Below are 21,681 nucleotides of genomic sequence, written 5' to 3'. Positions count from 1 at the left end.
ACAAATATCAAACAAAATGGTTTTCTAAGAGAGTCAATTCTGATACACAAGCACGCAAAGTATAAAGTACAATTTCCTGGCCAACTGTTGGATTATTTTGCTTCTCATACCTTCTGCTACTGAAAAGCTTTTCTTCCAGTTCTTGCATACATACAACTAATTTGGAACAACATACAGCCAAACTCATATAAAAAAAAAATTCATGGTTCAGTGATATAGTATACAATAAATTTAATGTACACGCTTCACACTTCAATGATTACAGCATTATGATCTTCTGCTATGCATTACGTCTCCTCCCTCCTTTCTCAGAAGAAATTGTCGCTGGAAGAGAGTTTCAACCCTGTTTAGTTTAGCCACTGGAGCCCCTTGCTTTGTAGCCCTTTAGCCAATTGTCAGTGGATGATCAACATTTGGTTGGAGAGAGATAATAGGAACTGCAGATGCTGGAGAATCCGAGATAACAAAGTGTAGAGCTGGATGAACACAGCAGGCCAAGCAGCATCAGAAGAGCACAAAAGCTGACGTTTCGGGCTTTTGTGCTCCTAACATTTGGTTGGAGCTGTCTTCCACTCCTGAAAAAGTCCCAGCCAATATCAGCCCACACTTCATTTAAGTTTAATCTTGCAAACCGTCATTAATTTTTAATTAGTAATGGGTTTAAGCGTTATAGATAGCGGGCAGGAAAAGGGAGTTGAGGTCAAGATGAGATCAACCATCATCATATTAAATGGTGGAGTAGATTTGAGGGGCTGAAATGCCTACAGCTCCCAAATCTGATGTTCATTTAAGGGTATGCTAGACAAACATATGAGAAAGAAGGGCAAAAAGTGATGACATGGCAGATTTAGATGAATAAGGATAGCACAAGGTTCAAATGGAGCACAAATACAGACAGGATGCAAAATACCACCCCACCTTCCCAGACAGCTCTTCTTGAGTCTTTCTCAAGGGTTTTTTCGTTCTTCCTAGGAGCTGCTTTTTCTTTTTCCTTCCAACTTGGATTTGTTGGATACAATTTCTGTTACTATACTGTACTCTTCAGGTCGTAATTCTTCCACATTTGGCGCATTCTTAAATTTTGAAGTTATGTCCGGCATGATCACAGTCATGGTCATTAATATAGACCAAGAAATAGTTGTCCTACTTTTGACCCAAGGACCTTCCTCCAGTCCATAAACAATCATTGAATTTTTTTTTCTATATTTTTCAATCACATTTCTAATTGGCATCAGTCTTTTCTCTCTACCATTCTCTCTATCTTCACTAATATGACACTTCTTCAATAATGCTACTTGCAGTGCTATCTGCACAACTGCAAGCATAATTTCCAAGTCATTACTTCAGATTCTAGCACATGTAAATGTCTCGCTTGAAAAAAAAGGCGGTAACTTGGAATGTACAAAGTCTCTAGCAATAAAAGATATCTGAGCAACAGAAAAGAACCAGGATCTCAAATCCTGCAGTCTCTTAACAGACCAAGTGTTGACTTAACATCCTTAAACGAATTTAGATCTTTGCTTTAGCAACAAAACACTACATTAACTTGGCCACAGCAAGAATATAATATTAGGAACTCCCAGCAAAAGCTGTTGATGCTTTGTCAATTGTATTGTTGAAAAAACACCAAACAACACAAATATTTGTTTCAAAAAGTGATTGGAGTAGAACTTAAAATGATGGCAACGATTCCAGTGTTATTGAAAGAATTATTGTGGAATGCAGGAAGCCAGAGGGGTAAATCTGTACTTATATTTTGAATTTTTGCATGACTACATCTGAAATGTTAGGGAGATATTTTAGCGTTACTTTCTTGAAGATTCACATCTAAATGGTTTCTCATTGAATGGACAGGAATAAATTATCCAAGATAGAGCAATTTGTACACTGTCTATGATTGGCCAAAATAATCTTTGCTCATAAAATTAGCCTCTGCATTCGCAAAATAATTAATTGAAGATTTTTGAGATCTTTGAACATAAATAATTCTTTGAATGTAGTTATAGTGCTTTATTAATAATGATCTCTTTTTTAAAATATGCTTGTTTGGTTAATCTTTGTTCCTGTTTTGGATTCTTCAACACACGAAAGATGCTAAGGCATCCAAGGGACACCAGTGAGAGACAAACTTTGTGTATCTGTGATAATGAATGAGTTCGTAAAATGCATTAAGCAGTGACTGGTAAATGAAATACAGAATTGCAATGGAAACAAAAACCCACCAGTTTTTGGAGTTCAAACTGCTCAGCTGTCCTCCAATATCCTTTCTCATCACAGGCTTCTAATCTTACTTGATAACCTGAGCAAGTTGCAATTACAGCATTGTCTGATGCTATTGCTACAGCCTCTATCTCCTGGCTGTGCTGATAATGATGTACTGGTTCCTGTGCAAGAACTGTGCTCCACACATCAACAGCACCTGCAAAAAACCATAGAAGGAAATCTGTAAAATGATTTTACATCATAAGACCAGAAATTATATGTAAATAGTATGACTTGTAAAAACACTTGTCTACATTTCCACTTAAAGCGCTTTAACTTTGTGGATTCAATAACCCAGTAATTTTTTTTATTGAGAAAATGCAGACCATTTCTCTTATAATGGGGGAAATTTCACGATTAAACTTAACAAGGCAGTAATTACACTCCACATTAATCTTGAACATTATATTATACTTATACGTCCTGCTATGAGATTCAATAACTTTCAATTCCTCCGTATGATACTTTGAAAAAATGCACTGCGAAGAATTACAGGCCCAAGTCAAAAATGAATTCTTACTAGCTTTATAAAAACGGGTAAAAAGAAGGACAACCTCCTACTTTCAAAATCGAGTAAGTAAAGATCAGTGTGCACATCACATTATAATTAATATTAAATAAAAACTGAAAGGATTGTGTATGCTGGAAATCAGAAAGAGAAACAAAAATTGCTGGAAAAGTTCAGCAGGTCCAGCAGCATCTGTGGAGAGAAATCAGAGTTAACATTTCAGGTCCAGTGACCCTTCCTCGGAATAATTAGTATTAAAGCTGGTTCCTGATCAGGCCTTAAAGTATTGCAAGTCAGACAGTAACATGAATGGATTTGGATTCCTAATTATCTCACATTTTGAGGGAATCTCACACATGGGAAGAAATTCATCTGAGCAACCTTTTCTGTCACAAGAAGTGGTATTTCATGAGTAATATACGTCCCAGGTGACAAGGCAGCCTCCTTATCAGACTATGGACCCAATTTTAATGATTTTGGCAAGCTGCTCGTGCCAGTCATGCCTTCAAAGGTAACTTGTTCAATTGAAAACTGTACAATGGGCTGACCAATAGCCCAAAAGTGGTTTCTCGGAGGTGAGGTGTGGCAGAGTAGCAAATGGGTTGTGGGGTGCAGTGGGTCAGGGGCATCCTTTGATTGATTATGCTTCCCGACCTCAATATATTTTGAATGTAACAGCTATTTAAGAGCTGTGTCTGGTTTAAAACTGAAACTCCAAGAATTAAAACATAGGGCTTGTAGCAATATTATCCATAATCCCCACCTTCATTATTGCTCACATTATTGCAAGAACATCGAAACATATGAAATAGCATGATAGCTGGTCGCACATTCCCAGGAGACTGCACTGTCATTCAATAAGGTAATGGGTGACACTAAATTTCAAATCCACTCTCCTGCCCAATTTCTATATTCTTTGGCAACCCTAGATTCAAAAAATCTATCAGTCTCAGTCTTGAATATATTACTCAATGACTGGGCACTCTGTCCTCTGGAGGTAAAGAATTCTAATGATTCAAAGCCTTTTGATTAAATAAATTTCAACTGATCTCAAACCTAAATGGCTAACTTACCTTGGGATGATGACCCCTAGTTTTTGTGTCTTTAGTTTTAGTAACTGTGGTCAAGTGTATACAGTGACAAGGAAGCAGGGTGTGAAAGTGCATGTCAATGGGGATCATGTTGGAGTGTTGGTCATGTTGGATTCATAATCATTTCAGAATTTAGTTCTGTCATAATTATGCAAAATATATTCAGTGATCAAGGTAATATTTTATTCTGAAATGTAATTAGTTTTGATTTTAGTACTTTACTATTATGTACTCTGTTTTGCCTAATTTGACAATGAAATGCATCATAGGATTGTGAACAGAATGAAGACAATACACCAATTATTTAGGGTTACAAGACAAAAGCCTCAGGGTCATTGTTTAGCCCATTCTCATTTCACGGTGTTGAAAATATGCAAACGTCAAAGTCAAAATCTGAGAGTTAATGTCTTCCAGCTCAACAATGCCTTATTAAGCAACCAGAAAGACACAGAATTACTGGGGAAGAGATTACACTGGGCCTGCACTGGCTTTGTTTTAGATTATTTTAAGAAGACAGGCAATTATATTTGACTAAAAACTTAATCTAAGTATTTGAATTAATTTTTTAACAACTGTACAACCCTTTTGACTTCAACCACTCTTGGCTATGTATTGACTATCTAAATATATTTCATTTTTTATTGCTTTGTATAACAATTTGTTTAGATTAGTACTTTCTGATCTTTCATTTTATATAGCTTTGAGGTTCTTAGCAATTTTTTAAGCTGTATCTTTTGTTTTTTAAAAAAAGGTTATAAGAAATCCTTTCCAAACATAGCGATTAAAAAGAACATGTAAGAAATAGCTCTAAAGAAGTGCAAATGGTGAATAACAATTGACTGATTTAATGAGAATTTTCACCAATTAAGTGAAAGTTGAGATTGTGAACTCAAGATTATCAATCATTTGGGTCTTGATAGCATATACCTCCTTTCCAAAACAAATGGGTAAAGAACACGTCAAAGTGTCCTCTTATTTTAGGAAAACATCATGAAGTAGCCATACAAGAAATAATGAAGACGATGGACACATTGATAATTGGTAACTTAAGGAACAAATTAGGAGATTGTGGGAGTTTACACAAATGTCCATTTATAGCCAAAATAAATAGACCACATGTCCTTTAAACTAATTAAAAATGAGCCTTTCCCCCATCTAGGCCATTCAGAATGTACTGACATAATTGATCATGCTGTAGGTTGTGGCTTGGAAAGCATTCATAAACAGCAGCTTTCAGTGCCTATGGCATGCATCAAACGAAGTTATTCAGCTGTGCAATTGGAAGCAAAAACCTAAGAGATGCTGGGAAGTCGCCAGTATTGACCTGTGCCCTCAGTTAAACTGGAAAGCAGGACATGTAATCTACCTGTGTGTAGTCACTGCCCTGCTTTGAGAGCTTACATTTTTTGAATTACTGTAACAGTCTTGTTGACACTTTTAGAATAGAATCCCTACAGTCTGGAAACAGGCCTTTCAGCCCAACAAGTCCACATCGAACCTCAGAGCATCACACCCAGACTCATCCCCCCTATAACCCACCTAATCTAAACATCCCTATGGGCAATTTAGCATGGCCAATTCACCTACCCTACACATCTTTGGACTTATTGGTTAAAGTCACAAATGAATGACTAAATGAATAAATATTGGAGTTTAAATTTCAATCTGGAATTATCAGTAGCTGAATTGGCAATTAGGAATGATTTGCAGACAGCAAAATGAGTGGTGCTTGCTGTTCAAGATAATGCTGTCCAAGTCAGAGTGTAGGGTTTGGTGCATGATAAGGTTACATAATTCACCTGACGGGCCACTCCTGGTACTAGGGATTAAGGTAACAATGCTGCTCCTCGGCCACTTTAATCCATGCCTGCTTGATTGATGAATCTGCACTCTTCCTCCAGCCCCTCAGCTCCTTCACCTCCAGATAAGTGTGAGAGACACGAGTTCCAGTTTTCCTGGGTTCCTCACTATCCCTGTTGATGCTGAAACCTCTCGACTCCTCTCAACTACAGCACACTAATTAATAGGCTATCTCCATACATTTTCATTAATTAGAAAGGGTAGACAGAATGATGTGACAATTTTGCCAAGATAAGGATTCCTACTTAAACCATATTTCAGAACAGATCACCAGGACTCTGATTTTTCAGGCTGAGCAGATCAGAGAGTTGAGTATATGGTTCAGAACAGTGTAGGAGCCAGGTGTTTTGATTCTTGCAGCACTCACACACACACACATGGATACTGGGTTTGGCTAGAAAGTCAAATATTATTACATTTTAAGGTTGTGATTGTTCATTTTGACCTAGGTCCTTTTACTCCCTCAGCAGAACTTTATTGGTCAGTACACTGAGTATAGGAGTTGCAATGTCATATTGTGGTTATACATGGCATTGGTTAGGCCACTTTTGGAATACCACATCCAATTCTGGTCTCCTTGCTAAGGGAAAGATGTTGTGAAACTTGAAAGCATTCAGATAAGATTTACAAGGATGTTGCCAGGGTCAGAGCGTTTCAGCTATAGGGAGAGGCTGAATAGGCTGGACTATTGTCTCTAGAGCACCAGAAGATGGTGGGGGGGGGGGGGGGGGGGGGGGGGGGGGTGACCTTATAGAAGTTCATAAAATCATGAGGGGCATGGATAGGGTGAATAGTCAACGTCTTTTCCCCTCAGTAGGTGAGTTCAAAAACTCGAGGGTACAGGTTGAAGGTGAGAGGGGAAGATTTAAAAGGAATTTGAGGGACAACATTTTCACGCAGAGGGTAGTGTTTGTATGGAATGAGCTGCCCGAGGAAGTGGTGGTGATGGCTGGTACAATTACAACATTTAAAAGGCATCTGATGGGTTTATGAATAGTAAGGATTTAGAGGGAAGATTGGCAAATGAGAATAGGTTAATTTAGAATATTTGGTCTGCGTAGAAAAGTTGGACTGAAGGGTTTGTTTCCAAGCTGTATAATGCTATGACTCTATAACATTTTTTTAAAATTCCCTAGATCAGTTCCTCAGTGGACCATAGCAACTGAATCCTGTCTTTCCTGCTCCAAATTCTTCTCCAGCCTCAAAGAGGGGCCCTTATCTATTGATCATGCACATAACACAACCAGTGGAACTCTTGCTCATGGCCAAAAAGAGTATCTATTCCCCCGACTATATTAGTCCCCACCATGGCCACATTCCTTATCACTCTCTCCAATTCAAATGGTTTCCTGTACCACAATGCCAAATCACTTTTCTAGTCTGAACTGCAGGCTTTTGTCTCATTCACATAGTCAGCAAGGGCAATATTTTAGCTCAATAAAGTCAAAGGCCAAGGTTTCTTCAGCATGCATCCAGTGCAAGTTCTGAAGCAGGGTCACCAGACTCAAAATATCAACTCTGTTCTCTCCACAGATGTTGATATATCTGTTGAGTTTCTCTGGCAATTTTTGTTTTTGTTTGTAACCTTACCTGCCTGACTCTCAGTCATATGCTGCCATCCGTGGCTGCTGTGCCTGTACCACTTGCTAACTTAAGAGGTGCGACTACTCCTGAATCAAAGCGTCCAGGTAACATTTTCACTTTCTGATGCCCTGCAATATCTTCATCTCAGATTCTCTTTCAACAGCTTTGAACTGAAGGTTCTTGAAATGCAGAAGTACAGCAATTGGTTCCCAATGGTGCAATTGCAGCACCATTAGCATTGCTGATTTTAAACAAATTACCTTTTGAAAAACTGAACTTTTATAATAAGTTATAGCTTGATTAAATTATTCACCTTTCCCTTTTCTGCTGGGACATGACTTTGCAAATCTTTTATTTTTCCGAGCTAGGCCTTGCCCTTTCCTTTGACATTTGATCTATTTATTTATCCAAAGGATAGTCCGCTTTTAATCCTTAGACAAATGATATAATAACATTTAGCTCTGATTGCTAAGCTTTTGCTGCTTCTCATATAACAGAACAGTGCAGCACAGAATCAGGCCCTTCATCCCATCACGTCGGCACCAACCATGATGCCATTCTAAACTAATCCCATCTGTCTGCACAAGGTCTGTATCCCTCTATTCCCGGTTTGTTCACGTGTCTGCCTAAATACCCCTTAAATAGTGCTGTCCTATCTACTTCCAACAACTCCCACGGCAGCGTGTTCCAGGCACCAACCACGCTCTGTGTAAAAGAATTTGCCTCGCGTATGTCTATTAAATTTTTCCCCTCTTACTTTAGACCTATGCCCGCTTGTAATTGACATTTCCACCCTGGGAAAATAAACACTCCAAACTATTCCTCCTATCCATGCTTGCCATAATTTTATATACTTATATTGGGTCACCCCTCAGCCTTTGATGTTCTAGCCAAGTTTATCCAATCTCTCCTTATAGCTAAAACACTCCAATCCAGGCAACATTCTGATAAGGGTCCAGGCCCGAAACGTCAGCTTTTGTGCTCCTGAGATGCTGCTTGGCCTGCTGTGTTCATCCAGCCTCACATTTTATTATCTTAACATTCTGATAAACCTCTTTTGTACCCTCTCTAAAGCCTTCACATCACTCCTACAGTGTGGCAACCAAAACTGCACATTAAAATCTTCCCTCAGTTTAACTGGTATCAATTGTTGTTTTCTATTCCCATTTCTTCCAATCCCTCATGCTCAGGAAAATTTAATCAGATCAAGATAGATCAAAATAATGTCGTGAGAATGGGCAACAACTCTCACTTTTAACATGCGCTGATCAGTCAGCAAAATGAGGCGAGGAAGAGATGCCTCAATTGTGAATTATCACAAACATGACTTGCAGTGCTTTGCCATTAAAATACTTGCATCTATACAGCAGCTTTCACTACCAATGGATATCTTTAAATTCTTTCTAGCCAATGACTTTATTTTAAATTTAAGCATGCTTGCACACAGCAAGCCTTCAAACAAACAACAGTCTGTTTTTGCATTGTCAATTGAGGGATTAACACTGGCCACGACACAAGGGTTAACTCTTCTGCTCTTCCTTGAAATATTGCCATGGAATGTTTCACAGGCCGAGGATTTAATATTTCATCTGAAATACATTGTCTTTAAATAAACAATGCTACCACAGTATTGCACTGGAACTTCAGGCTTGTTGTTTACAGTGAAGTCCTGAATGAGGCTTTAATCCACAATCTTCTTGCTTGAAGTCGACAATGCTAGCAACCCAGAATTGAGATTAGGCCTTACAACAGTAACATCTCACCTGTAACTTCCACCTGATTTCAATGAAGTTACAGCATTTGTACATTAATTACTTATTAAACTTCTACTAGAAAGGCATGACAAACAACTAACAGTGAAACACATTTAACAATATGTTAATTGTTAATGATTACCACGCAGCTTTCCTAGCCCAAAGAATGAAAATTAGAAGTGTGAATTCCCATTCCTTAGGATTGTGATTGCTGCTGGAAGACTCAAAGTACAGCAATTTTTAAATTCTTACTTTTTCTTCTTTTCCACATTATGTTTTGTCCAATATTTCTTTCCTTCACATTATTTCCTTCTCTACCAAATTTGATGTTGAATTTACCACCTCTAACTCACTTTTATTTGATTTATTAATCCCACCAGTTCATTTGTTAAGTGCACAGTTGATCCTATTGTTCTTTAAGGTCCCAGATGTTTTTTCTAGCTTTAACTAAATTTTTACTCCATGTCACCATTTACAAGTCACTGTTTCCTTTGTATTTAATATATAGATGCTATGTTTGTACAAAATAAGAACGTTTCATTTTACTAAGTTTTAAAAATGCGGAATATTTCAAAATATAGCAAGAAATTTTCTGAAACAAAAATGTTTCCTTTTGATTTAGCAGAAATTAGGAAGATTTGCTCCTATATTGCTTCTGGATCATATGCAGTGGGGGTGAAATACAACATGTTTTCAGAATGCATTATGCTGCTTCCAGAAACTCTATCTGAAATTAAATAAGTGGAGAAACTCTATAGTGCATTGTGCTTTCTTCTAACATGTACCATTTAGCAATGTAAAAGTGTGCTTCAGCAGCTTTGTTACTCCTTTATTTTATCTTACCCCTGATCCTTTTACAAGTTGCAAGTCCAAATAAACTCAGCAATCTGATCCAGGGCAAGAAATAAGTACTAAATTAGTATAAGGTTTTTTTTTAAGAACTGGATTTAGTATATAGCCACAATTTTAACTCTCTTACCTTGATTTCTTTAGCTAAAATATTTGGGCATTAATTACAACCTGTCCAAAAATAATGATATGTGAACTATATCAAGTCAAGACAAACTGGCTTTTCACTTACAACCTGCTTGACATTCACCGTTGAATTTAAAATACCCCACACGTCACAGCATTGTCTGTTACGAGTGCTTCAGCATTTAAAAAAAATCTGTCCTAATGTTGCTCTAGGATTTTAACTTCAAACACAAAACTGGTTCAAATTCGTCAGGGTGTTTAATGGGATTTGTCACTTGCAAGATTGGCAATTGCTTGTTTCAGCACAAAACGTGATACTGATCCTCCAAATTAACTATGGCCTGCGTTGAGCAATATTTTGGAGTGAATGTTTTTCAGAACTTTATTCAGCCGGACAATCAGTTTTATCATTTCAGAAAGTATTTTCTGCAATTCTGCATGACACACTATTCCGATTTGATCCTCATAGCTAATGCATCTGATGATGACGTTTTGCTGAAGGCCAGACATAATCAACCCTAGCCAAGTCTCAGCTTACAACTTACAAATCAATAATTAATGTCTGTTTTGTGCCAATGACATAGTCATTGAAATAAATCACCTCACTCCCTCCTTTGCTTGCTGCAGAAGATCCCTAAACTCAAAAACTTGGAATCATAACGAATTATATTAGTGTGTCAGGGGCACATGAAATCCCAATGTTTGCACAAGAAAATTATTGGAATGAACAAAAGAATTTTGACTGATTAAGGCATTGCATTGTATTTGTACAAAAGGGTAGGCTGAAAAATATCCAAGTAAGCTCAACATACAGTCTGATGGAGAAATTAATACTCCTCCATTTATAATCAAAATACTATTGTTGGCAGACAGACAATCTTCTGTCCTACTCCAAACTTCTTTTAAAATGCACCAAAACTTCCATCTCATAAAACGTCCATCCTCGTAGATTTGTTTAAATCAGATCCTTAGATAGAAGACATTTTTATGAAAAGAAATGCCAGATTTCACCAAGGTTCATAGCAATATATAAAACTTAAAGAATAATTTATAACTCTTCCTGGTACCTAGAATTAAAAGCAAGTTTGTGGTGCTTCAGTTTCTTTGTCATGTAGTAGCTATTGACTTCTCAAATGTAACTAATGATATTGCCTTTCCCTTTACTGCTTGAACCCAAGATTTTTTACGCATCCTGACACTAATTTCATGTTATTTCAATGTGGGTTTCAGCTGGCAATTCATTTCAGGATGAATGAAGTTTTTGCCATTCCTGTTGATGGCAGGAGGGCCCTTTTACTTCCTAGAAGCCGGCAAAACAATTAGATTTCAAAGAACAAGCACTTTTATCATTCAGATACAATTCTACATCAAGTACAAAGTAACACAGGTTCAAGACATTGCAGCTTCTGAGCAACGGTTATACAAGAACAAAATATCAGGCCACACTACACTCAAAAATAACAGGGTTATTGACGTATACCTTATAATGTGCATGACCACAAGGAAATCTTAGAAATTGAGATTTGCTTTGTCAATACTACAAGCCCACTTATAACAAACTAATAATTGTTAAGGCAACCCCAATAGAACTTGCTAATACAGAAGCAGAATCATTAAAACTGTTCAATCTCATTCCTGCAAGCAGTAAATTGCTGTTAGCTTTTTAAAAAAATGTTCACTTTTTCCCTACTTTTCCATTCCGTCTTTTACTCTCTCTGAATCCTATTTTTATTTCACTGTCTTCATTTTTCTGGGTATTTAAATTGATTTTAATTCATACTCCTGTTATTCATTTTTCCACTTTTTTTCTCAATCCTTACTTATTTGCTATGGAGATACATTTTTTGATCCATTGAGGTCCCAGATGCCCTGGTTGCATCATTACAAACTTGTGGCAAATTTGAATTGACAGGTGCAAGAAAATTTCACCCAACAGTGATACCTGCTTTGCTGAAATCTGCATCAGACTCTCTCACAAGAAAGAATTCGGAAATAATTGGGACCATATAATCAAGATCCATACTTAAAGAGAAGACCATTCTGCATGAGTAAGCATATTTGTCAACATAACTTGATGCGAAACCAGAAGACTAAGCCCCTTGATTGGAAATTAATGTAGCTACAGAGGCAATAACTTAAGAAAACAACAGAAATTTTCTAGATGCACAGATTCTTCAATTCTTACCTATTAAAACATCAAATCTTTAGAACCAGAATAATGCAGATATTGTTGTATCTCATCACTGAGAGCACAACAAATACATACAAATACCACACCAGGCTGGAATATCTGAAACAACTTGGGGCACTAACATTGGGACTGGGATCTGATGACATATGCACAGATAGCAGACCCAAAGTGGAATCTTTCCACAGGTGATGGCTTTATTAAGAAAGGCAGGTGGGTTTCCAATACTGCCAACCTGAAGGGCATGCTGCTCGAGAACCCCGACAGCCCCAATAGGAATGCTAGGGACTGTTGAGGCAGTTTGAGAACTAGGGTTTTGTCTCAAGGAGGAAACACTCTTGCATTTACAGGTCAATATTTTAGAGCTTGTAAATTCCATCAAACTTCAAGTGAAACCTGCCCTAACTGATTCAGGGAAGACACTTCCATTGCAATGGCAGCCTCCACATGTGGCAGGAGACTGCACAACTGGAACACAATTGTAAAATCCAAAACTACAAAATGTAGTCCCAGAGGAGTCTAAACACAACTGAGCATAGGAGTGGAATACTACTTGATATACAGTAATGTCTTCTTTATTACCTAATTTATTATGTAATTTAACATTTAACGTCACCATTATTGTATATTTAGCACAATCCAAATTGGGTGCATTCATAGGTCAAATAGCAATATTAAATGCTGTCTCAAACACTGACCAGCAAATGACCTCTTAGAAAAATCTTGCTGTAAAATTAAGTACAAAAATATCATGTATAATTAACAATCCAGCACTTAAGTGTGTATAAGGTCTCAAAGCTTGGTAACTACAATTTAGCTTATTTCAAAAATAAATCTTCACATTTGCAATGTACTTCATTCTCATATTTCTTATTGTTTTGCCATTTTTATTCCTGCAGGTTTCTTACTTGGAACTAAGACTGAAAAAGTAAACACACATATATTAGTACCTGTTGCAAAAAAATGCACAATAAACTTTGTGCCACTATCCCGCAAATTTTGAAGATTTCTAATTTACTCCATTCATACACCATTTTTCTCAATCCTTTCTTGAAAAGTATATATTATACAGATGCTTCCAATAAAGTATATAATCATTATTCTATATTCAAAACACCACCTTTTGGTGATGCCCTTACGTTATCACCTACTAGCTTTGTAAGGTATGTGATTTACGCATTTTTTAACATAACTTTACAGATTTTTTTCGAATTTTGAACTGGTGGCATATGAAAGGTTTAATGATTAACTTTTAAATACTTCTGTAGCCATTGTGATTTCTTTTTAAACACGGTATTAGAGAATTCCTGGAGTGTAAGTAGGATTTGTTTATATCAGGAGAGTTTGAATGAACAAAGCAAACAGTACACTGCGTTACACTTTTGCATAGAAGATTCTGGAATTTTATTTTGGCTTTAGGGGAAACACCCATAGCCTGGTAAAAAAAGTGTTTTACATCCAGTTTGGGACAGAAGTTTTGACTGAAGTTGGATGTGTAAGATAGTTGCTCTTATAACAGGGAGGCAGCTTATTACCATTAATAAAGAGATTACATCAGGGTCAGGAGTTAAGTTTAAAAATTCCAGACCAGAGTGTCTGGTTAAGATTGTTAGAAGGGGCTTTGGCACATAGAAATTTCCAAGCTCAGTTGTATGAAGGTTCCAGGATGCAGCTATCAGATTGTAAGGGTGGGGAATTAAGGCCACAGTTAAATAAATGCTCTGGGTGTGAAAGAGAAATGAATTCTCTCTGGCATGAGTACTCTAAAGAAGAGCTATTAGAGATTTGTAGAATTGTATTTTACTATGAGTTTTGAATGTTTTTAGCATGTAAATTTATTATGTTAAATAATATATAAACAGTTTTGGTTTATTATATTTTTTCTTAAATTCTTTTCAGCAATAAACTTTTGTTTTCTTGTTAAACCTAAATCTGCAGCACTGCGTGTTTGTGTTTCACTGCAAGACTACATCATTAAAATAAAAAAAGTATCAGGCCCAAATGCAGTCTTGGATCTGACTTAAAATACCAGTTGGGATCATACCACGACTCACTTTCCAAGCACTGAAAATAGCTTTCCTGATTTATGTTATTGAAAGTGCTTAATTGCATTCTGTATCAAGTTATAATGGGACCATGATTAACATTAGAAAACTGTAGCCCATGTCCTGGATTATCCATAAATAACATTGTGGCTATCTACAAACCAAAGCACACCAACTGCACACATTAGAATTGCAATACCCTTAAGATAAATTATTCAACTTACTGAAAACAGCAAGAAACTAACTAACACAATTAAAATTTATGTACTGTAACATATATTCTAAGGCCAACTGAAATTTTCCAAGTGAATGGTAGATCACTGTGGCAGCTAAATCGTGGCTAATGTACTGAGGTAGCCTCCCAGTGGCAACCAGCAAACCAGTGTCATTTTAAACTTGCATCCCACTGCATTACAGCCAATACAGATAGATAGATAGAAACATCTACAGCCTCATGCCACACCTGGGAGAGATCCCTCCTCAAGATGGTCATGTAACTATACTAATGAGGTAACAAGGTGTAGAGCTGGATGAACACACCAGGCCAAGTAGCATCAGAGGAGCAGGAAAGGTGACGTTTTGGGCCTCGGCCCTTCTTCAGAAATTAACTATACTAATCTTTAGTTTTGAAGAATGACGACATCTGCTGAGAGGAGATCTTTATCATAAGGTACTCCTTCTCTCATACCTACATTAGAGCATAAGCTTCTGGCCGCCTATGGCCATCAGCAATTGTAGACTGACAATCATCCTTTATTTGACGGCAAGCATGCTCTGTAGCCACTAACTGCCTGTGTTGTGTTTTAGCTGAAGGGGTTCCAAGCACATTCCTGCAAGCAGTCAATGGGAAGCTCTGCACAGGTCAATCAGCGTGCTGCTGGACTGCTTCTAGACACGGCTGTGCATGAACATTCGTGGTCCACATAGGACGAATTAAAATCCGAGAGAACACTGCCCCAACACCAAAGTGAAAATTCATTCCTATGAAGGTCAGCTATTACTGACCTAATTTAATTGAGCTCAAGGTTATCTGCTGCTTCCCTTTTAACAGAGGGGCTCACATTGGAAGCTCTCCAGTACCCTAGCACAAATTCCACATTAGAGGATATTTCAAAGACAGTGATCATAGCTTCTGATTTCCTTCAATATACTAAAATGCTGTTGGGCATGTCTTTTCTTACTTTATTACCACTGTTTCTTGCTACACATCTAGTCTTATTAAATTCCTGCATCTCCTCCTCAGATCCTTATCATTAACACACATTTCTGTGGCTGGATTTCCTCCATCAGAATTTCCTGAATAATTACAGAGTTTTGCCTCAAAAATGTCACTGGGGTAATGCATTGAAAATCAAGCCCCAGTATTCCTGGAGCTGTCACAAGTGTGAAAATTTAATTAAACCAGCAAATTGTCCAATTATATCTACCTAATTCAGGTTAAAACAATACGCACACCAGGTTATTCAAAGAACAAGGAAATAGCTGTTTTAGTCATCAAACCTTTTTTCAAACAACAGTAGAATTGAATTTTCAATCTTGCTACACATCACTGGGGTAGCACACTGGAAATGAAGCCTGGCTATTCCTAGAGTCATCACAGACATTAAAGATGTCAAAAGTATGCAGAATTTCTTAATTTACCTGGATCTTAGACCACGATTGCCAGAAAGCATAGTCGAGTTTTCTATAATTAGCAGGAATAACTATTTATTAGAAATAAATAGATTCTAGCTACAGATAAACAACATATAACTCTATTTGTTAAAACCCCAATCCACTTATAACCTCTCCCCACACTTCCACGCATTCAGTCCTAATACAAACATCAATACATGGATGTTGTGGATACCATATCTTGATTTTTCTTGACCAAATACATTCACTTGTTTACAGGAAGCACAGAGTGACTGATTTACGTAAATAAAGGTCCAACTAATTAAAAGCCACTGCTTACAGAAACTGATGAGGAGAACTAAACGGCTATCCTTAGACTTGAAATGCTTTTCACTGCAGAACAAAAACACAACTCCCCTTTTGGTCGTGCAACAGCTTTTGACTCAAACATTCATACCACACTAAGATATTGTGCTACTTGGGAACCAATCCCATAGTTGTTGGCAGGCAGAAGGCCTTTGTCATCGATAGCTGATTGATCTATGAAATGGCAATCAGCAATTTGCCAGCTGAATCTCCATTCGTACACGGCCCTCTGACTCCAACTCATCTTTAACTAGGCTTTCCCGACTGCTTGAACCAACAGCCATCTAAAACAGCAGCTGGGATGAGTATCAGGTAACTTGTTTTTAAGAGGTGCACCAATACTTCAATAATCTTTTGTGGAAACAGCAATTCTAGGTTTTTCACTCACTGGTGCCTTAAAAGGACCACAACTGAGGATTTGCAGATGGAACAACCTACAGAGAAAGGTTAGGGAGAGCGGCTAGATACTTAGATTTTTCTTTTATTTCTCCACACAGAAGGGGAGAAGAGAGATGGATGTTTTCTCTTCATAAGCTGAAAATCTCTGCTATATTGTCCATACCCAAGGCTGTGACCACCTGCACAGGATCTAACCAAATTGTTGTTACTATGCTGAACCCATCTGAGTGTACAAACAGCCACAGTTGAAAAAGTAATCAAAAGACTGTCTCTGGGCAAAATGCCCCGAACACATACAAACAGCACCATTTTGTCTGGAATGGTGTACTTTGGATAGAATTCACAATGTGTTCCAGTCATTTGTTTTTAAAACTACCACCATTTTCTTACACAATTTCTTTGGCTTAAAGCAGTACTTTTCCCATTTTTAGTCAACAATCGAAAAAAGTGGACTTTACAACTGTGTGACCCACAAGACCATTCCACGTATAAATCATTCTTCATGTAAATAAACCTTTGCTTATATCAGTCCTAAACTCCTTGTCCTGTAGGTGCAATTAAATAGTGATCAAGGAAAACATTTCTTCAATAATAGTTTGTGCTATTTTGATAAAATTTGTTTAATCAATTAGCAAGTGGATTGGTAATTTAACAGATGGGTAATTACTTAAACAAATTAGGGTTTTTTTTTATCCAATTGATGGGTAATGTCTTAAAGTTGTGACAACTCCGAGATAAAACTTTCAAGTGTTAAGCTGCCAACAGGTTTGACCCTATGTATTTACACTGTCTTCTAGTCATTTCATTATATACATACTATTTAATAAGACGGAGCATTGTGGAGGTTAGAAAACGTATTTTTTAGAGACTGACATCATAATTGGCTAAAAAAATACAGACCTAGAAAACTATTATCTAATTTTTGGGAGCATAACATGCAACTGAATAAATTTACGTCCGTTAAACAGCCTGCAATGATTGAATAAATAATTATTTCCATTAGGCATGAGAAGAGTTGACATCTGGCACAGGCAGAAAAATGCAGGGTAATTAAGATACAGTAGTTTCAAAATCTCTTCCAACTAATGATATCCCCTTAAATGCGTGTCCTTAGATAATGGATTACAACCAGCATTGGAATCCTTTATAGAAGATGTGTTTTTTCAATCATTGCATACACACAACTAGCCCAACTATTCAACGACACGCAGATGAGTTTCAAAGCTCAATTTCATTCTCATCAGTTTAGAGCTGTAAACAAAATTACCCTTCAGAGGTCTGCAGAAACTACTTATACTTAAAGGATCAACGAGCTGTAATGAAGAATGATAATAGTAGTTATTTATGTTAATTATTTAAACTAGGAATTAAGTTTCCACTTTTGGCTATTATAAAGTATCATTATGGTATGTTATTATGACTATTAATTACCTTTGAGGTTAGCTGCTCTTCCCTTCAAATTTATATCTTTGTTGAGAGAAAAGTAAGAGCAAAATACAAACCTGACAATCAGGACCTAGCCAAAAACAAAGTCAAGCTGTTATCAGAATAACCATAACAATCATAACATTAATAATTAGTGACTATTTTAAGGTTCCTGAAAACTTTGTTTCCTTTTCTGTAGAACAGACTATCCTATATAAGTCCTCTAATTGTTATTAACTGACAGGTGTAAAGAAGTGGCCTTAAAGACTCGGTAAAACTTTGTTGGTGCCACTCTGACCATTTTCATGAGGAACCTACCCTGTGTTTATCATTTCCCCAGAGTTAGGCAGAAGACTAGAGTCCAGATACACGTTATTTAACTGATCTGTGAAACCATTTTGAAGTTACAATAATTACAATGTTATAGATAATGGGGGACATTTAATGATTAAACAATGAAACATTATAAGAAAATACATGTCAGCCTTGATATTCTATTTTCTTTCTTGTGTTAAGTTTATGCAACAAAGCATTTATTTGTTTAAAATCTTGAGTAAAAATACTGAGTATTGCTGAAAAGAGAGGCTTGTTGTTGAAGCATTTTTAGTTTTGCTCTTATCAGCAAAGAACTGCAAGAATAGCAAATCTCAAAGGGAACAACAACTAATTCAGCAAGAGAAGGAGTGCTAAAGATGAGGGTTGATGAGTGAACTCATCAGTCGGTTTGTAAGATATACCAGGGAATGGTAAACCCTTAATCTCGTTTTTAGTTGTAAATGGTAAAATGCATAGACATTCTTTTTGTTTGAAAACGGCTCTGTATATGAACGTATGTAGAATATATGGTAGAAATTACATCCAATCATGTGTGAGTGGAAGCCAAAAATTTCAATAGTGTGTCTCTTTTCAATAATACTGCAGTTCTGTACTATCAAGCAATATTATTTTGTAACCCTTCCTCATAAGACCAATGGTCAGTTTCAGGTTTATTTAGTTGACCTTCTCCAAACTGCTTCCAATCCACTTATACATCCTTTCTTAGATAAAGAGACCAATACTGGACAGTACTCCAGGTGTGGTTTCATCAGTGCTGTGTATAATGGAAGCTTAATATCCCTACTTTTACATTCAATTCCCCTCTTAATAAATTATACATGTTCTATTAGCTTTCCTAATGACTGGCTGTACCCTGCATACTGCGATGTAAGTTGTCTGATTGAACTTTACTTTAAGAGCATATATTTTAGATTTGAGCTCATGACATGCGAGACTTCTGATAACATGATCAGCTTCAATGATTAGCTTGTCAGAATTTCAGTAGTCATGATGATTTCCATTTTAAATGTTATGGGAGGTATAATTCTTACAGACTCATGGGGTTTTGCTAACATTGGGAGAATTTTACATGCACAGAGTAAACATTGTTATGCATTAGGCTTTAGTTAGAAGATTCTGGAAATTGTGTTTAAAGGCTTAAAAGAAACAACTACAGCTTGGAAAACTAAATTTCAGTTTGTAGAAGTCCTGCTGAAATTGGATTTGTAAAACAGACCCTCCAGGTGAAAAAAGATGGTTCAGAACTATTAAGAAATATGTTACCTTAGAGTAAGCAGATTAGTTTGAAAGATCCAGAACACAAGTGTTAGGTTAAAACACTGAAGGTGTTATTTAAAACTGAGAAATCTAAACTTAGTTGAAGGAGGAGTGGTGGTGCCATATTGATATGTTAATAGACTAGTAATTCAGAACCCAGGCTAATGTTCTGACGACGTGGGTTTGAAGCCCATCATGTCAGATGGTGAATCTGAATTAAATAAAACATTTGGAAAATAAATCTATACAGTTAGACAAATGGGAACCATTCACGTATCTTGCCAAAACCCATCTGGTTCACTAATGTCCTTTGGGAAGAAAATCTACCATCCTTATCTGGTGTACATGTGATATCAGATCGCCAGCATTGTAGGTGTCACTTAGCTGCTGTTTGCTCAATTTGGGATGAGGGCAATAAATGCTGGCCTAACCTGCAAAGCCAACAACCCATGATGAATTTAAGAAAAGGGAGTCTCATGGAAGTGACAATCAATCAATCAATCAAATTCTGAAAGCTAAGGAATTGAAGGCACAGCTAAGTCAAACTCTGTGTTTGAGACAGAAGTAAATTCTTTCTGCTGTTTAAGTCCAATAAAGGTGCTGCTAGGACTAATGTGTTGTGAAATCTTTAAACTTGTGTAATGTAAATAGTTTAGTTTGTTCATTTTATCTTCATTTCTTTTTGTAATAAACCTGTTTTACTATTAAAGCCAAGTCAATAGATTACATATTTATGTTTTTATGAATGATCACCTTGTTAAAACGAAAAGTAAAATGTTATTGATCAGTCTGTCCACGAATAATTTAGCCCAGATCATCATCATACTATATGTGATCCACTCAATAGGACACTCAGGTAGATAGACATATGTTCACAAGTTACTGCAGTGTGAACTTTCCAAATCTCAGAGCATTGCTCAATTTCTCATTATTTAAACAATTTGCTTCTTTCTCATTTTCCCGCTAAAATGGACACTACTCCATTTGCCAGATCTTTGCCCACTCACTTGATCTAGCAACAACACTTGTAATTCCCCATGCGCTCTTCACAATTTAATTGCCCATCTATCTTTGTGATATCGGCAAATTCAGAACCATAACTTGGATAAAGTGACCTAGGGTATTTATATTAACATTAAAAAGTTGAGGCCCCAGCACTGACATATGCTAACCAGAAAATACCCATTTAGCTAAACTCTGTTTCCTGTTAGCTAGACAATCTTCTGTCCATTTCCAATATGTTACCTATTATTTACAGCATTAATCTTTTATACGTTCCCTTTATCAGATGCTTTCTGGAAATCTAAGCATAGTACGCCCACTGATTTCCCTATATGCACAGCGCTCTCTGCTTCCTCCAAGATCCAATAAACTCATTAAACATTATTTCCCTTTCACAAAATCATTTTGACTCTGCCTTAGCCTTTTCTTCATGCTCTGCTATAACACTCTTAATAATAGCTTCCAAGATCTTCCCTTTGATATGTTAAGCAAACTGGCCTGTACTTTTCTGATTTCAGTTGCGGCCACATTCTGACTAAAGTAGTTGCATTTAGGATTTTCCAATCTAAGGGAAGTTTCCCCAAATATAGGAAATATTGTATCAACCATTTCAATAGTCATTTCTTTTAAAACCCTAGGATGAAGTTCATCAGCTCCAGTGGTTTGCTCAACAGTATGTCCCTTGTGATTGTAATTTTTTGAGTTCCTCCCACCATTTTAACAATTCTCTGGACTCATGTTCAATAGAACCAACACTCATGTTGCTAACTCAATTCCCGAAAACTTTCTATGAACTTCTCATCGAGGGTACATTTGGCCGTCTGATTATTCCAGTCTATATGGAGATTTGTATCACATAGGATTATCACAGTATCGATCTGACAACCTCCATTACTTGTTTACTCCATCCTTACTGATACAAAAACAGAAGTTGCTGTAAAAGCTCAGCAGTTCTGGCAGCATCTGTGAAGAAAAGATCAGAGTTAATGTTTCGGGTCGGGTGAAATGTTAACTC

The 21,681-nt window shown here is 36.8% G+C and overlaps 1 protein-coding gene across 3 annotated transcripts in view; it reads right to left on the bottom strand.

Moving 5' to 3' along the window:
* Window positions 1–21,681, bottom strand: part of fbxw8 (F-box and WD repeat domain containing 8) — a 159,400-nt gene that overhangs the window by 64,625 nt on the left and 73,094 nt on the right. For all 3 annotated transcript variants that reach the window (XM_048555923.2, XM_048555925.2, XM_048555924.2), the window contains one exon: window positions 2,223–2,419. In XM_048555923.2, the coding sequence (XP_048411880.1) occupies window positions 2,223–2,419 (197 nt within the window). The remainder of the gene's footprint in view (window positions 1–2,222; window positions 2,420–21,681) is intronic.

The sequence above is a fragment of the Stegostoma tigrinum genome, chromosome 26 (assembly GCF_030684315.1).
Source record: "Stegostoma tigrinum isolate sSteTig4 chromosome 26, sSteTig4.hap1, whole genome shotgun sequence".
NCBI lineage: Eukaryota > Metazoa > Chordata > Chondrichthyes > Orectolobiformes > Stegostomatidae > Stegostoma > Stegostoma tigrinum.
The sequence above is the reverse complement of the archived record's forward strand: the minus strand, read 5'-3'. Positions and strand labels throughout refer to the sequence as shown.